The sequence below is a fragment of the Cucurbita maxima genome, unplaced genomic scaffold (genome assembly GCF_002738345.1).
Source record: "Cucurbita maxima cultivar Rimu unplaced genomic scaffold, Cmax_1.0 Cma_Scf00019, whole genome shotgun sequence".
NCBI classification, from domain to species: domain Eukaryota; kingdom Viridiplantae; phylum Streptophyta; class Magnoliopsida; order Cucurbitales; family Cucurbitaceae; genus Cucurbita; species Cucurbita maxima.
Window position 1 is genome coordinate 492,829 of NW_019272035.1, and position 15,480 is coordinate 508,308.

A 15,480-nucleotide genomic window follows, 5' to 3' on the forward strand; every position below is an offset into this window, starting at 1 on the left:
AAAAAAAAAAAAAAAAAAAAAAAAAAAAAAAAAAAAAAAAAAAAAAAAAAAAAAAAAAAAAAAAAAAAAAAAAAAAAAAAGTCAAAAGTCAAAGTCAAAAGTCAAAAGATGGAATGAAGAGCAGGCGAAGAACCTTGGGATTGAAATGGAGATCACCAGCTCTAATGTCGGCCACTCGGGACGACAATCAGATCGGAACAGTCCGACAATTGCATAAGAAAATGGAAAAATAAAAATAAAAAAATAATAAAAAATGTCTGACAATTTGTACAATATTTGATAATATGTTGTGTTCATGATTGATTGTTTGTTCCAAAGTTGAGTTGTCTCCCACTTACTTTTCTGCTTAACATGTTTTAATTTCCACATTATTAAAAATTAAATTAATCTTTATTTTATACTCACAAATCCCAACATATTTCAATTAATTAGACTTAATTATTTAAATCTCGTTATCTAATGAAATTAATTAGATTTAATTATTTAAATCTCGTTATCTAACTATACTAATATGGTTGCAATCTAATCTCAATAGACTAACTTAAATGATGTAATAATAGTTCGGTTACTAAGAACATTGAGTTAGGTGTAATCCAACCTGACTCAATTCGAATTATAAGGGTTGGGTTGGATTAAATTGAGTTTCGAGTTGGGCTGGATCCATTTTTTTTAACTCAAGGTTCGAGCTCAATGATTAGATCAACCCGACCCAATTCGAGAACCTTCAAAAAAAAAAAAAAAAAAAAAAAAAAAAAGCCCAGTGCCCACGCAATAGAACCNAGCCCAAAGACGGTTTGTCGTATGGTGTTCAACCATGCATCATTTGCATAGTAATTGTTCTCGCTTGTGCGTCATTTGATGAACCTACCTACCTTCGCTCTCCGCTCTTTAATCGTGAGTCCAAGATTTTGTCTCTCTGTCTCGAACTCTCAAATGGTAGGCAATGATCGAGTATACCTAGGTAATTAATTTAAACTTTCACCGGAATTTTCCATTAGAATGACCTGTTAAACTTGTGTTTATGTAATACTTTGGTGCCGTTAAAAGTCAAAGCTTATGGTCTCTCTTACATCAAGGCAACCATCTCTCGATGTTTAAGTTTGATGATTTCTAATCTCACTGAGACAATTTTAGAGAGGCTTGTTCTCGCTCTCAACGAACTTAATTGTTCAAAAAAATAGAAAAAAAAAAAATAGAAAAGTGAACGGAAAAAACAAAACTAAACATTCTAAATATATTTAAAAGTATGAGCCGAATAGCAAGCACGTGCTTGCACGTGCCCAATAAATTGTGGGAGCAAATGTTAAATAATAAAAAGATGAAAGGGTCATAGTCAAATAAAAGAAATTAGTCAGCAAAAAAAAAAAAAAAAAAAAAAAGATTCCTTAGTTTTATTTTCTTGTCTTTTTCTCTCTTTGACCACTCAATTAGCCCACAAATGGAAAGCCACGAGAATTAAAGGTTAAATTATAAATTTAATGTATGAACTTTAAAATTTATATACATTTTAATTTTAATTTTTTTTCATTAATAAATAAAAATGAATATGACCTAATTCTAAATAAAATATGAAATACATAACTTATTTACATAAAAGAAATGTTGCTATTAGTAATATATATTTTCTATTTGTGAAATATTGCTATCATTTTTTAAAAAAATTAATATACATTTATATATTTCAATGTAATCAACCCGAATCACGTCTACACGTGAAAGAGGAACACCTTTACAAGGAAGACGGGAAGACCTGTTATAATATAGAAAACTTCGATATTAGATGATCGACTCATAGATCACCCAGCTCACCATAAATTAGGGTACACAAGTGTGACAACCACCAGCACCCACGGTAGTATATACTAATGGAAGCCCTATAGTCCCTCGTTAGAGAGACTGTTACTAGGCGTCACGATCGTACTTTTTACACCGTGTGACATCATGATCTTCACAAAGCTCACGACAAGCCTTTTAACGAATCATGTAGAGACCGGATAGTGATAGAGTTAAGGTTATTCTCGTTTGAGACCATCACATGAAAATGTCTAAAATACCCTTGGGTGTTAAATCAAATGGACTATGAAAGCAAAAAAAATAAAGAAAAAGCAAATTCTTTCTTTCTCTTTCATTAATTTTCTTCACTTTAAGATATTAATATTTAATATAAAAAAAAGCCATTTTCTTTTCCATTATTTATACGTAAAGGCAATATTGCATGCCAATTTCAAGCATTATTGACTCTCTTTTTGTCTTCTTAATAATATTTCACCACATTTGACAACACCACCACTATTTCCCTTTTCAATCTTTCAATTAGTACATAGAAATGTTACTTTGCTTGCCAAAGTAACTTAGGGTTTCAGTCTCGGGTTTCCATTGAAATTAAATAATTTCATCATCGTTTAAAATTATTTCAATATTTTAAAATGAACCGTCATCAATTTAGATCCGACTCTACCCAACTTTGCTGGTTTACTCGAGCATTCTCCACTTGTCCGACTGTTGCTGAGCAATTTTTTGATATCAAGTGGACCTCCCTAGAAGGTAATTTTAATGTGGCCGATTTCCCCTCTTTTACCATCAGTTTCGCTTCTTATTGGTGCTGCTAGGAAATCCACATAGATAGGATTGCATACTTGGTCACCTGATGTTATGGAGCGGCCCACTCCATTATCCGCTTCGATTCATGCAGGCTACTATGGTAACAACTGGCGTTTTCATGATAGCAAGGTGCTCCCCTTTATTTGAATACCCACCTACGGCTTTGATTGTTATTATTTATGTAGAGCTACGACGTCATTCCTTGCAGCAACTACTAGAATATTACAGAATGATCTAAAGAGGGTCATACCTTATTTAACTTGTTATTATAATTGAGAAAAAATAAAATGACGGGGAACAATTTCGTTTCAAATTACGAAAATCACAAAATTTCGTCTTATTATGACGATTCGTCTCGTTAAAATTTTAATTTTAAATTTCATATTTGAAAGAATTAATATTGAAAAATTAATTTGTGAGTGAAAGATTTTTTTTTATAATAAATACAAAAAAAATTAATAAGAAAATTATAAAATTGAAAAAAGTTTAGAGTTTGATTAGATAAGAATTTAAATATATATTAATTAATTTTTAAAATTTTAAAATTCATTAGAGGAGACTCCTCAACATAAATTTAAAAGGCGAGGGACCAATAGGCAATTTCAAAAGTTGGAAGGACCAAATAGGCAATTTCAAAACTTGAGGAAGAAAATAAACCCAAAGTATTAATTCACGTAGCACTATAAGCCGCTTTTTCAGTTAAAGCTGAAATTTAGTTCAGAAGGTGGGACGTCACGAGGAGGGAGAGGCGGAAGCGAAAACAAGAAGCTTACGGCGGGAAAAAGAAACAGAGCAAAGAACCGCAGAGCAAACCTCCGTAAAAGCAATCTCTCTCTCTCTCTCTCTCTTTCTCTTGTTCTTTATAATTCATCTCCTAAAATGCTTAAACAAATTTTCAGATTCTCTCTCTGCTTCCTTTCTTCGTTCCGGAGAGATTTTATGCAGAATTTTTGCGGAGGAAGGAGGCGGAAGATAGACCTTCTGCACTAACATTTTCAATCTCTTCAATCTTCTGATCTCGACTTCGGTAACCGACTCCGTTGCAGGTATGTATGTTCTTCATCTTTTTCCTCCAGCATTTGCTTCTTTCTTCTTCTTTGGATAGTTCGTTTAACTGTTTAAGCTTTGTTTTCTGACGAGGTAACTGCTGATTATTATATGCTTGATAACTGTGCGCTCTGAAATGTGTCCTCGGATTGAGTGTGAATTTGTTGTGGTGATGGATCGTTTTAATTTATATGCTTTATTACCGTTCGCTCTGAATTGTGTGTTCGGATTGACTGCGAATGTATTGTGGTGATGGATCGTTTTAGTTTATATGCTCGATAAATGTTTGTTCTGAACTGTGTAATAGGATTGAGTGCGAATTTGTTGTGGTGATGAATCGTTTTAGTTTATATGCTTTGTAACTGTTCGCTGTATTCGGATTGAGTGCGAATGTGTTGCGGTGATGGATCGTTTTAGTTGATATGTTTTATTACTGTTCGCTCTTAAATGTGTATTCGGATTGACTCCAATATTGTGGTGTTGGATCGTTTTAGTATTTGCAATTGAAATTTTGGTATCTGAATCGTGTATTTGAAATTGAATCGGAACTAATTCTTACCGATGCTGCATTTCTTCGTCAAGTTGGTTTCCTCTGTGAGAAGTTTAGTTATTCTCCTTTCTTTCTTTACTCTCCGTTGCCGGCCAACGAAAAGGTTCTTCGGTAGATATTTCTTTCTATCCTATTTAGTCGTCCTTCCTGTTCAGTCTGAATAAAGAAAAAGGTTCTTAGGCGATCGGATCTATGTTTATCACAATCAGATAACGATGTACGGTCACAGTTCGTAAGAAGTTCTTATCCTGAAAAATGTTAAGATCGCCTTTCCGGAGACTAACTTGATCGAGATATATATTTGAAGTAAAGCAATGGCATCCGTAGGGAAACCGAGGAACGAAGAATCATTTTGCTTCAAATTTGGTCTTCTGCGGTGCCTGCTTTTCCATGTCTGTACAGTACTGCGTAGAGAAACTTGCCTTGGATCCTAGAGCCGAGCCCACACAGATGCAATTACCCAGCTGACAGTTAAAGTATTCATGCTTATTTTATTGTAGCCTTAATTTAAGTTCAATCCGGGGGTATAATCGTCAGAGAAGGAGTTGGGTAGAAGTTATTCCCCTGCAGCGGACTTACACTCCAAGAAATAGTCTCTTTTGTATCCATTGTCCAAACTTGATGATGATTGTCGCACGTATCCCGACGAACCTGCTTTTCTGGAATATGGAGTTGAAATTTCGGGTTTCTGGCTGATCGCAGAAAGGCGCATGTGACATGTATTTATTAATTAATTTCGTTTTAGATAGGAGTCTGGCAGCGGCACAGGATCGCTGTTGAAACTTGAAATTAAATCAAACCATCTAACATGTCTTTGATGGTGTTGATTTGATCCATCACAAACTGAATAGATTTAACATGACAGATCTCGAGAACGAAAAAGGATATAAGGCACGCAGTAATAAGTTAATTTCATAATATCCTATTCCATATCTCAAACTGTAATTTTCAATTTTTCAACCCCTCACAATTTTAGTTTCTACGCTTAGTCATTGTGATTCCTTAAACTCTTTGTAATTGTTCCAGGGGAGATAAGCAAGCAGGGCTGAAACCCAGTTTGATTACACTATTCAACAAGAAATGGACGAAATGTAGCTTGTCTTAAGTAGACATGGAGACTAGCAGCGGAGGAAGCTCCGATGAGGGTCGCCGCATATTCAAGGTTGATACATGGTGTAGCCAATTTCGCAATGGGTCCAATCCTTGGATGGCAAGATATATTTATGCTTTAATGTTTCTAATTGCTAATTTGTTGGCTTGGGCTGTCCGGGATTATGGCCGTGGCGCTTTGACGGAGATGGAAAGTAAGACTTCTTCCTTCCCAACCATTTATTGATTATTAAACTCAGATATGTGTTCACGTATTTCTGACTGATACTACTATTTCCTTTGTTTTCTGTTCAGCCAAACCGACTCTGCTTTATATTGATTAAATGCAGCTTCATGTCCACTAAATGAAACATATATCTTTCAGATATCATTTAATGCCATTTTCATCTATTGAACATGTTTAAAAGTAACAAGGGAGGGAAAGGATCGTTTGTTTGATTGCTATCCTTAGTAGTACTGATTCGAATTATCACTGCTCTTGCAATATTCTTTGTGAAACTAATGATATGTACTTTAGTTTTCTGCATAATATTTGCATTTATAGACATATATTCGAAGCGTTGGAAAAGAAACTCTTAATAGTTAGCCTGTGGACTAGATTCTCGGCAATGCATTGCATTTCAAACTTTTATACATGGCATTATCTTCTACAACTAATTGTTGAAATCTAACACGTGTTGAGAATGGACATAGGATTAAAAGGATGTCACGGGGCGCGTGATTGTCTAGGTGCTGAAGGTGTTCTTCGTGTAAGCTTGGGTTGCTTTGTATCCTACAGATATTTGAAGTCGTTACAGAATATCGACTTCACTGAGTCAGCTCTGTCTTTGAGTTATAATTTAATTTCAAGATAAGATCAATATCTAGTCCTTAACGTCAATTGTAGATATTTTATTTCACCATGTTTCTTTCTACAACTGGCACTTCAAAGATGCGAGAACGCAGAAGTGCTTGGCATTCTGGATGGTGGTCTGCGAAGATTATCCTATGGATTGCCTTCACAATCATTCCCTTTGTGCTTCCTGCCACCGTTATTCGGCTATATGGTTAGTCCTCCCCACCATTTCCCCCCAAAAAAGAGTTCAAATTAACCTAAAAAATCTGATGCCTATTTTTTGCAGGGGACGTTGCACATTTTGGAGCCGGGTACTTCCTTTTTCTTCGATGTACATTACTTCAAAGTTTACCCAACCTTTCAAATTTTGTTTCAGAAAGCTGGTGTAATATATTTTGAATTTAACAAGTATATTTCAATTGCTTTAAATGACGTTTACAGTATTCACCATTTTCAGGGTATTTCTTCTGATTCAGCTTGTAAGCGTGATAAGCTTTATAACATGGTTGAATGATTGTTGTCAGTCCGACAAGGCTGCAGACAGATGGTAAGCTACGCTACCTCATTCATTGTAAAAGGAAAATTACAGTTATGACTTTGCTCTGAAGTACTCAACAATTTGGAGTACTTTTTGCAGGTCTGAATTGTTTTTTACAGGAAAAAATGAACATGTCTATATATATTCAAATAAAAGAAGAATCTTGAAAATTTTAATTGAAGATACTATACGACAGTCAAATTTAATTCTTGACATTTTGACTAATTTTTGGGGGCATAATTTCGTTTTCATGCCCCTATCACTTGGAAAGCACAACAACATCAGATTTGCTTCTTATAGCCTGAACTGATGTTTGTGTTTTTATAACCAAGACTGGTCTATTGAAGATTCAGTGAATATGAGAAATGATATAGATGACATTACTTTTCTTGCAGTCAAATACACATCATGTTACTTGCAACAATGGCATATGTCATCTGTTTAGTTGGGATCATTTCGATGTACATTTGGTATGTGCCTCAGCCGACTTGTCTTCTCAATATTTTTTTTATTACGTGGACATTGGTACTACTTCAACTCATGACCAGTGTTTCTCTCCATCCAAAAGTAAGTTCTAATTTCGATTTTACACATCCATTCTCAGACTTCTCTTTAACCGAATGATTTGATGTATGACTGCTAACTGAGACCACAACAGGTGAATGCTGGCATCTTGACTCCGGGTTTGATGGGGCTCTATATAGTATTTATCTGCTGGTGTGCCATTCGGAGGTATGATGATCTTCTTTTATCCCCCATCTCTCAATGTCATCATAAGGGTCAGTTTAGTAGTTATGTATGTATTCAATAATTTATGGATAGAGATTCGAATATCTAATCTTTAAGACATAAGTACTTCAATCGAACTATCCTCCGATTGATACCTAAATGAAACTCAAAGAGTTTGAAATAATTAGAAGTAGGTAGAGATTTGTACCTTTGATATATAGGACAAATGTGTAACAATTGAATTGAATTATATACTCTAATTATTGAATACTCGAGCTGAACTATGCTCTGATCAATGTAAGCTCTAAGTTTGAAATAATTTTTTATAATGGTTTTAGGAATTTTGAGAATGCTTCTAACTTGGACTATTAACTTGCAGTGAACCAGGAGGAGGTAAATGTATCAGAAACGCAGAGACTTCAACCAAAACCGATTGGCTTACCATTATAGTAAGACTTTTCATTTTCCTTCAATCAATTTCTAGCTCTGAATCACATTCCTAAGGAAGCAAAAATAGGCATATAAGAATCTGTTTGTAAATTACTTCCAAAAATACTTTAGTTTTCCAAGATTTAATTCCATTTTTGATTTGGTATAAAAGTTTTTACTAAAACACAGTAGACAGAAAATTAAGTCCAAATAACATAAATATTTTTTTATTTTTCTATTTTTGTGATATGATTCTATTTTTCTCCACCTCTTACACAAGTTTCAACAATCATAACGCGTGTGACAGAGCTTTATCGTTGCTGTACTCGCAATGGTTATAGCAACATTCTCCACCGGAATAGACTCCAAATGCTTCCAGGTGCGTTCTCCACTCTTAAAAAGCTTTATTTCATCATCATCATTAATTCCCTCCATGAAAAAAGAAATGTTAATTGATAAAAGCTGCAGTTCAGGAAGGATGACAATCAGGACGAGGAAGATGATGTCCCTTATGGCTATGGTTTTTTCCACTTGGTTTTTGCCACCGGAGCAATGTACTTTGCAATGCTTTTGATTGGTTGGAATACGCATCATCCCATTAGAAAGTACGTCTCCTCCACTTCACAACTTTTTTTTTTTGTCCATTAATTCATGGATTTTTTTATATATAATATATATAATTTAAGCTAAATTAATATATATATATGAAAGATAAAAATTGAAATTTGAAACCGTAGGTGGAATGAAATTTAAGTCAGGTAGACTGCCACGACTCACATACATGTTTTAAGTTTTAATTTCCATCTAAAATTTTATGAGATTTTTATTTTAATTTTGAAACATTTATAAAAAGAGTATTGAACAAGAAAAAAAAATACCATTTAAATTTTTTTTTACTTCCTAAGAAAAGAAATTCATATAAATCCCCTTGCAACATTAGGAAATTTCTTGATAAAAAAAAATATATTTTTATTTGAATATATATATATATATATATAATGATAATTTTTGTTAATAAATTTACATTACATTATTCAATTATTTATTATTTATATAATAATAAATTTTTATAATATAAAAATTATTATTTAAATAATAAAAATTATAAACTAACTTCTACTCCACTTTTTTAGGAGTAATTTATATTTTAAAAAGGTTATAGATATTTTTTAACAGATGATTTTTTTTTCTTTTACTTTTTGATAATTTATCATATATTTTAATAACATGTCTTAATCTGAAAAAAAAAAAAAAAAAATCCTTGTTTCAAGAAATGATTTTATACAAACACGTGAAAATTAACAATAAACTTCTACAAAATCCACTTGCAAAAAGTCACCTCTTCGTCTTTTGATGCTATTATGACAAAGGCCGACTTAATGGCAACCAAATCTTGCTGCTTTTAGAACACAAGCAGTTCACTTGAGGAATCGGAATTTATTAAGTTCAATGTCTTTATCGTCGTTTGCATTATTAATAACCAAGCTTTTAGATGCCACTAAATGTTGTCTCTTTGCTCCTTGTGACTTCAGAATCCACCAAATATTTATTCTTTAAATAGTTAATGCACTCGTCGACTCAGATTCCAACTAGCCCATTAAACTTATGACTGACTTTTTGTTAAAGAATAAGTTGGGTTTGATTTGGTTTGATGATCAGTTTTGAACTCTGCAGGTGGACAATTGATGTCGGGTGGACAAGCACTTGGGTTAGGATTGTTAATGAATGGCTTGCTGTCTGTGTTTACTGTAAGTTTCTTTTCTGATGCCCTTTGTGGTTTTTGCGTCTCGTTTTTTAAAATTGTCTTTTTCTTTTGAAAACCATGTTTTTGTTTGTTAATCTATGTTTTTAAATTTTTAAATTTGCTTTTTCAAAGCTAAAATAGCTAAGTGTTTTATTATTTTTTTAAAAAAACTATTTTTCAAAAAAAAAATTGAAGCTCTAGTTTTCAAAATTGACTTAAAGATCTATTTTACAATTCACTATTTCTCCCCAACATATCTTTATGTCTATTTTTCTATTTTGCTCATTTTGCAATTTTACTTTGAAAAAGATGTTTGATTTTCTCTGTTTTTTGTTTTTGACATTGTAAAATCTTATTTTTCGGGAGAAAAAAAATGATTGCCTATATTTTCTTTATTAAAAAATGTTAGAAAGCTAGTGGAGAAAAATACACATTTTATTTTTATAATAAAATTATCTTTTCGTAGTTGTGTTTCAAATTTTTACAATTTAAACAACTGTCTGTAAGAAAAATACATATTTTATTTTTATAATAAAATCATCTTTTCATAGTTGTATAAAAAAAAATAAGGAAATTTCTAATACATTAACGCTCTTTGATCTATTTTTCAAAAACTGAAAACTTAAAAGGTAGTATATCAAATGCGTTTGGTATAACAAAATGGAAAACCAGAAAAGCTTTAAAACAAAGAAAAAAAGGGAGAAAAAAAAGACCCTTCTGTTTTTCTAGTCTCAGTTTTAAAATCGACATTTGAAAACTGAAACCCATCTTTAAATCTATTTTAAAACACCCCGAAGAAGTTGTGAATTAATTCTATTTGTTCTTGTAGTATGGATGCTGGTGGCTCCAGTGATATGGAAGAACAGGCAGATGGTAGTTGGAGCTGTTTGATGATATGACAAAACCGACCCTCAAAAACATTTACACCATCTCTATTCAAATTTCTTGCCCACAAAATTCAAAATACATCTAATTTCCATAAGCCCCTATTTTTTTTATTTTGTTTTGATGACCGGAGAAAGGGAATATATATATGTATTTGTAGTGCCCTTAAACATTACCTCATTTTGTAAATATATAGTAGTTTATTAAACCTCATTAACCGACGGGCCCAACCTATTATAAAATCAGAAGATTCTAGAATATAAATAAAAGTAAATAAAATTAGCGTAGAAAAATGTATATAAGAAAATTAATCAAATATACTTAAAAACATTTTCTGAAATGGTTGAGGTAAGAGAGAGATCATACATGAATTTCAACAGATGAACCGTCGCTGCAAAGCCTGCAATTTGATCTGTGTCTGCTACAACAGCTTATATATATCATAAACTCACAACAATGAACAAATTATGTGATTAACAAAATAAAAACCAAATAACCCGATCGAAAGAAACTCTTACTAACACCTAAAATTACCATCGTAGCCTAGAGAAATAGTGTGGGCCTCTCCATTGATGCAAATCTGGGTTGAACTTGAGCCTCTTATATTTTCTGACTCCACTCTCTTTCCTTCTTTCTCTCTTAAGATCGATCTCCCCCTTCGGACATCAAACAAAATGTACAGTGCCAATAAAGATAATTTTGACTCTCTTTTATCTCACTGATTAACAGAATATATATATATATATATATATATATATATATATATATATGTATATATGTGTGACAAGAGCATTGCAATGAATACCAAAACTTTTTTCACCGAGGGATTTGTTGGCGACCAATTTAGACAATGTCAGGGCTATTCCATTCTCCCACTAGCCAAATGGGTTACCTCCGGTGGTGGATGAGAAAGGGTTCGGAGTAGAGGGTGTTGAGAATCTAACGGCTGTCTGCTGGCCCATATCTGTGTACATATGAGCGGCTCCCTCGTGACCGTAGTTGCTAAGTCCTGGATGCCTGAAACATATGGCAAAAACTCATTTGGTATTTGCAAGTGCAGTCCCACTCGATAAGTATTTGGTTTTTGTTTTTGAAAATCGTGCTTATTTTCACCCAATTTCGTTACCATAGTTTTTGCCTTTCCTAAGAAAACATTCAACTTAAACTCCAAAAACAAAAACATGTTTTTAAAAACTATGTTTAGGTTTCAAAACTAAAAGCGGATATGATGCCAAAACAAAGAATATTCATAGGTGGAAGTATTGGTTATTAGCTTAATTTTCAAACATCAAAAAACAAAAAATCAAATGGTTACCAAACAGATGTAAAGTATTTTTATCATGCAATAGATTTTCCTATCAAGTATGCATAAATTATGAAAAGAAAACAGCAAATTACCTATAAGGTTGGGCTACTTGCTGTCCCATATAAGGCGGCCCTAAGATATCAAAGCAGAATTTTAGAACATCAACCATTGTAGATGTTAAATGCGTACATGCTAAAAAGGACGAGATCATTTTACCTGAAGGCATTGTAGATGGATGTGGCGCCTGGGGAGGCAACTGCGGGTGCAGTAAGTTAGATGGTGGCTGGTGTGGCATCCATGTTGATGTGGGATGATTACCGTAGCCGGGAGTAGTTGTTAAATTTGATGCAGGTTGCCCAGGATTTGGCAATGGTGCCATGGAAGGAAACTGCATAAAAAGTGAATGCAGGTCCGTGTAAAATTGTTGAAGAAAATAAAGAACAAGATGCATACTTTAATATCGATTTGATACTAAATTAACAAGTGAATAAACCAAGAAAAATCTAGCATACTTCAATTTATTAACTAATAAAAATTAAAGTTAACAGAAGCAAGTATGGAAGTTTAACAAAACAGTAGGCATGAATTTAAGGTACTAGAATTTTAAAGTGTGAATTCATGCACAAGGAGCAGATCAATATTCTAACCCAGTTGTGACAAGATTACACAGCCAACTTTATAAATTAAAGAAGGCCAAATGTAAAAATTAACATCAACATACCTGAGATTGTTCGGGGCTGAGATCGAATGGATTTGTAGACGTTGAAGATTGAGGAAAACTTGGGACGGGCTGTAAAAGTGTATGAAGTTTAGAGACACAAATGTTCGTGGATATCGTTATGAAAATACCCAAAAGGAAAAAACCAAACTCAATAGTAGGCAGAAAGAATACCGTTGCAGAATTATACGGCATTGCATATACCATGTGGTGTGGCGGAACAGTATGCCACCCTGGAACTGGTGCAGGGTAGGATGAGTAATTAAACGCAAAAAGATCCTGCAGATGATTGGAAACTTGTCAGTTGTAATAAAATGCAGGGAGATGAACACAAGCCAAAGATAATTACTTAATGGGACACCAAAGATAAGGGGAGAAAAGTAATTACGGCTGGCAATTCTTTTCTCCCGCTTGGCTTTACTTCGGGTGCAGAAGTTTGTGGTACACCAGAAGCTATAGCCTGCGGAGGAGTCGAAAAATCTTGGGGTGTGTGTGCTGCTGGATTACTTGGAGGTCCTTGGGAGTTAACGGAGAGTGAAGGATTCCATGGCTACAAGAAATCACCAGAAGAAATAAGACGAATAAAGTTTGTTTTAAACAAAATACCATCGAAAAATAGAAAGGCAAGCAAGTCTTCAACAACCGAACCATGTGATTGATGGATCTGTCTATTGATGGTGGAAACTGTTGACCCACAGACTGAGAATTACCACCAGGAAATAAAGAATGTGTCTGTGGCTGCATATTAGACCATTGCCCTGCACCAGAAAATATGAAAAGCATTTTTAGCAATATGGACTAATAACATAAGTACAATTAAGGGCCAGCTGCTGAAGCACCTGATGGAGGAAATGTTGACAAGCCAGCCCCTGGTGCAACTGAAGGTGCTCCGCCAGCAAAGGGAAGAGGCATATGAATGTTCCCTCCTGATCCAAAAGAGGGAGAAAAACCAGTTGGTAACATTGTCATGTTGCCTACCGGTGCAGTCGGTACAGCACCAGTAGCAGCATGTGATCCTGAAACTGACAATTGGGAAAGTACAGACTCTAATGTGCCAACATTAGCAGGAGCAGGAGGTGCCTGAGGGGCAACATCAAATGAGGCCCAATTGTTGTCGCTTTTAGAGTTCGCTGTGTGTGTTACAGATTGTGGAGCAGAACTTTGTGGTGGCTGTGGAACTGCTGAAGTAATAGGTTCAGGCTCTGCATCAAAATCAATTAAACTTCCAGAAGGTTCCAATTTAGTTTCAACGACATTCTCACTGATAGACCCTAAGCTACTGGAAGAAGCGGTTCTCTGAAATTTAAATAATAAATGGTGTCAGTTCACATACAATTTACTCCAGAAACAATGGGAGAGAACAATAGTAAACGCAATGGAAAATAATAATTACTAACAATCACTAAAAGATGGAATGGCAGTTGATGTGTTAACATCCACAGGTTCACAAGTAGCATGTTACAAAAGCTCGCAACAAATAGCACAATATTATGAGGGAATGGCAAAAAAGAGAGGCAGAGTAAGGCACAGATCAAAATCCTGAAATTGATAATGAGGATCCATAGTTGCTGCATGTGAAGGTTTCTCACGTGAAAACCCTATCATGTGATGATATATATAAATCAATTTCACAAGAGGAGCTAACTAAAACTAGTTCCATGGGAATTGAGTACTGAGCATAAATATCTAAATCATTCCACCTACTCTTATAATATGGTAAACTTAAATCTCCCACATTTTATTTACAACCTGGTAATATTTGTTACAATGAAGTCCAAAACGTCTAATTAGGTAGATATATAAACTTTACACCAGTCATAGAAAAGGCTCTCACTGAGATAACAAGAAACAGACCAAATGATATCAATATTAAACCCAGCAGCTCAAATAAATGGACAGATACCAGTCCTCAGAAGGACGAAAGGTTATGACAATGGAATTAATGGAAAATATCATGCAGATAAACATAAATAAAAGGGGAAAGGGTAAAATGATAAGAATATCAATCTGAAACATATATATAATTGCAATGAATATAAAAGTTTGTGAAAGAAAATCTCACCTGCTTATGCACCGAGCTATCAGCAACCTTGCTAGTACCACTACTTTTTGGTGGTTCAATTACACGTAGTGGGGATATGTTCGCCCCCAAAATATCCCTAACAGGTCGCACCATGGGGGGACTGGAAGCATCCAGGTCATTTGGTCGCTCAGGTGACCTGCCTCCAATTTTTGAGTCTCCATCAGATAATCTTCCATCTTCTACTTTTTTACCATTTCCAAACCTATCTTCTCGACGCCAATCACTTACAACCTCAGGACGAGCAGGACTTCTCCGAAAATCACCAAACTGCCGATTTTCATGATCAGACCCTGGACTTCTTCTCTCATCAAAGTTTCTTCCCCCAGGACTAGACTTTTCATTGTAACGGCGGTCTTCATATGGTGGGCTTCTAGAACCACCTTGATACGTATCTGTTCTCCTGGCTTCATAAAAGTCCTCTTTCTCACCCTGTATAAGATCACAGATGAATTCTGTTAAGATTACTTTGTGTGTAGAATCATAATAAAATAATAACATTCAAACAATGAAGTGATAAAAGTTACTGCGTTCAACTTCAGATATATCTCAGAGAAATTAGAAAATAAGGTTTGAGGCACCTCACCGATTTCCCCCTAGGTGGCTTGTCAAAATTTTTATCGCCACTATATCTTCTGTCCACATAAACATGCTTGATAAAGTCTCTGAGTCTCATAACGTTACTGGAAGGAAAAGTTTCTCTCAGAACGACATCCATTTGGACTAACATAATAGTATAGCATTAAAAATAATAAAGATAATAATAAAAAAGTAAAATAAAATGACCTGCTGTCAGGAAAAGAATGACGTTGTGGATCCAACTCTTTAAAGTAAATTTCCTTTGCACGCTTTGAAATTGAAAATAGAAAAAAAAAAAAAAAAAAAAAAAAAAAAAAAAAAAAAAAAAA

At 34.1% G+C, this 15,480-nt stretch overlaps 2 protein-coding genes across 6 annotated transcripts in view; one reads left to right on the forward strand and one right to left on the reverse strand.

Annotated features, from left to right (window-relative positions):
* Positions 1-3,286: 3,286 nt before the first annotated feature.
* Positions 3,287-10,684, forward strand: LOC111493840 (probable serine incorporator). 4 transcript variants are annotated; one of them, XM_023143727.1, is made up of 14 exons: positions 3,290-3,418; positions 3,501-3,647; positions 5,225-5,502; positions 6,002-6,075; positions 6,195-6,354; positions 6,430-6,454; positions 6,601-6,690; positions 7,077-7,248; positions 7,340-7,413; positions 7,790-7,859; positions 8,147-8,218; positions 8,308-8,444; positions 9,514-9,587; positions 10,413-10,684. In XM_023143727.1, the coding sequence occupies exons 3-14, from the start codon at positions 5,310-5,312 to the stop codon at positions 10,472-10,474; spliced, it is 1,203 nt and encodes a 400-aa protein (XP_022999495.1). In that variant the 5' UTR covers positions 3,290-3,418; positions 3,501-3,647; positions 5,225-5,309; the 3' UTR covers positions 10,475-10,684. The 4 variants fall into 4 exon arrangements, with proteins under 4 accessions (XP_022999498.1, XP_022999497.1, XP_022999495.1 ...); XM_023143728.1 differs by lacking the exon at positions 3,290-3,418 and having other exon boundaries at positions 3,457-3,647; XM_023143729.1 differs by lacking the exons at positions 9,514-9,587; positions 10,413-10,684 and having other exon boundaries at positions 3,288-3,418; positions 8,313-8,405.
* An 81-nt stretch (positions 10,685-10,765) lies between these two features.
* LOC111493811 (probable ADP-ribosylation factor GTPase-activating protein AGD14) overlaps positions 10,766-15,480 on the reverse strand; it is a 6,389-nt gene continuing 1,674 nt past the window's right edge. Inside the window, exons 5-16 of one of the 2 annotated variants that reach the window (XM_023143677.1) lie at positions 15,359-15,420; positions 15,159-15,255; positions 14,555-15,004; positions 13,332-13,788; positions 13,141-13,250; positions 12,881-13,042; positions 12,667-12,771; positions 12,496-12,564; positions 11,991-12,162; positions 11,867-11,906; positions 11,251-11,485; positions 10,766-11,218 (exon numbers count right to left, since the gene is read on the reverse strand). In XM_023143677.1, coding sequence (XP_022999445.1) covers positions 11,344-11,485; positions 11,867-11,906; positions 11,991-12,162; positions 12,496-12,564; positions 12,667-12,771; positions 12,881-13,042; positions 13,141-13,250; positions 13,332-13,788; positions 14,555-15,004; positions 15,159-15,255; positions 15,359-15,420 — 1,866 coding nt within the window. In that variant the 3' untranslated portion in view covers positions 10,766-11,218; positions 11,251-11,343. The remainder of the gene's footprint in view (positions 11,219-11,250; positions 11,486-11,866; positions 11,907-11,990; positions 12,163-12,495; positions 12,565-12,666; positions 12,772-12,880; positions 13,043-13,140; positions 13,251-13,331; positions 13,789-14,554; positions 15,005-15,158; positions 15,256-15,358; positions 15,421-15,480) is intronic. The other variant, XM_023143678.1, reaches the window with a different exon arrangement.

What these genes read in the sequence shown, in the direction of transcription:
- LOC111493840 (XM_023143727.1), top strand. Translation starts at nt 5,310, where the DNA reads ATGGAGACTAGCAGCGGAGGAAGCTCCGATGAGGGTCGCCGCATATTC. An exon ending in GTGTTTCTCTCCATCCAAAA is followed by an intron (nt 7,249 to 7,339) that starts GTAAGTTCTAAT and finishes AGACCACAACAG; the next exon opens with GTGAATGCTGGCATCTTGAC. An exon ending in ACGCATCATCCCATTAGAAA is followed by an intron (nt 8,445 to 9,513) that starts GTACGTCTCCTC and finishes TGAACTCTGCAG; the next exon opens with GTGGACAATTGATGTCGGGT.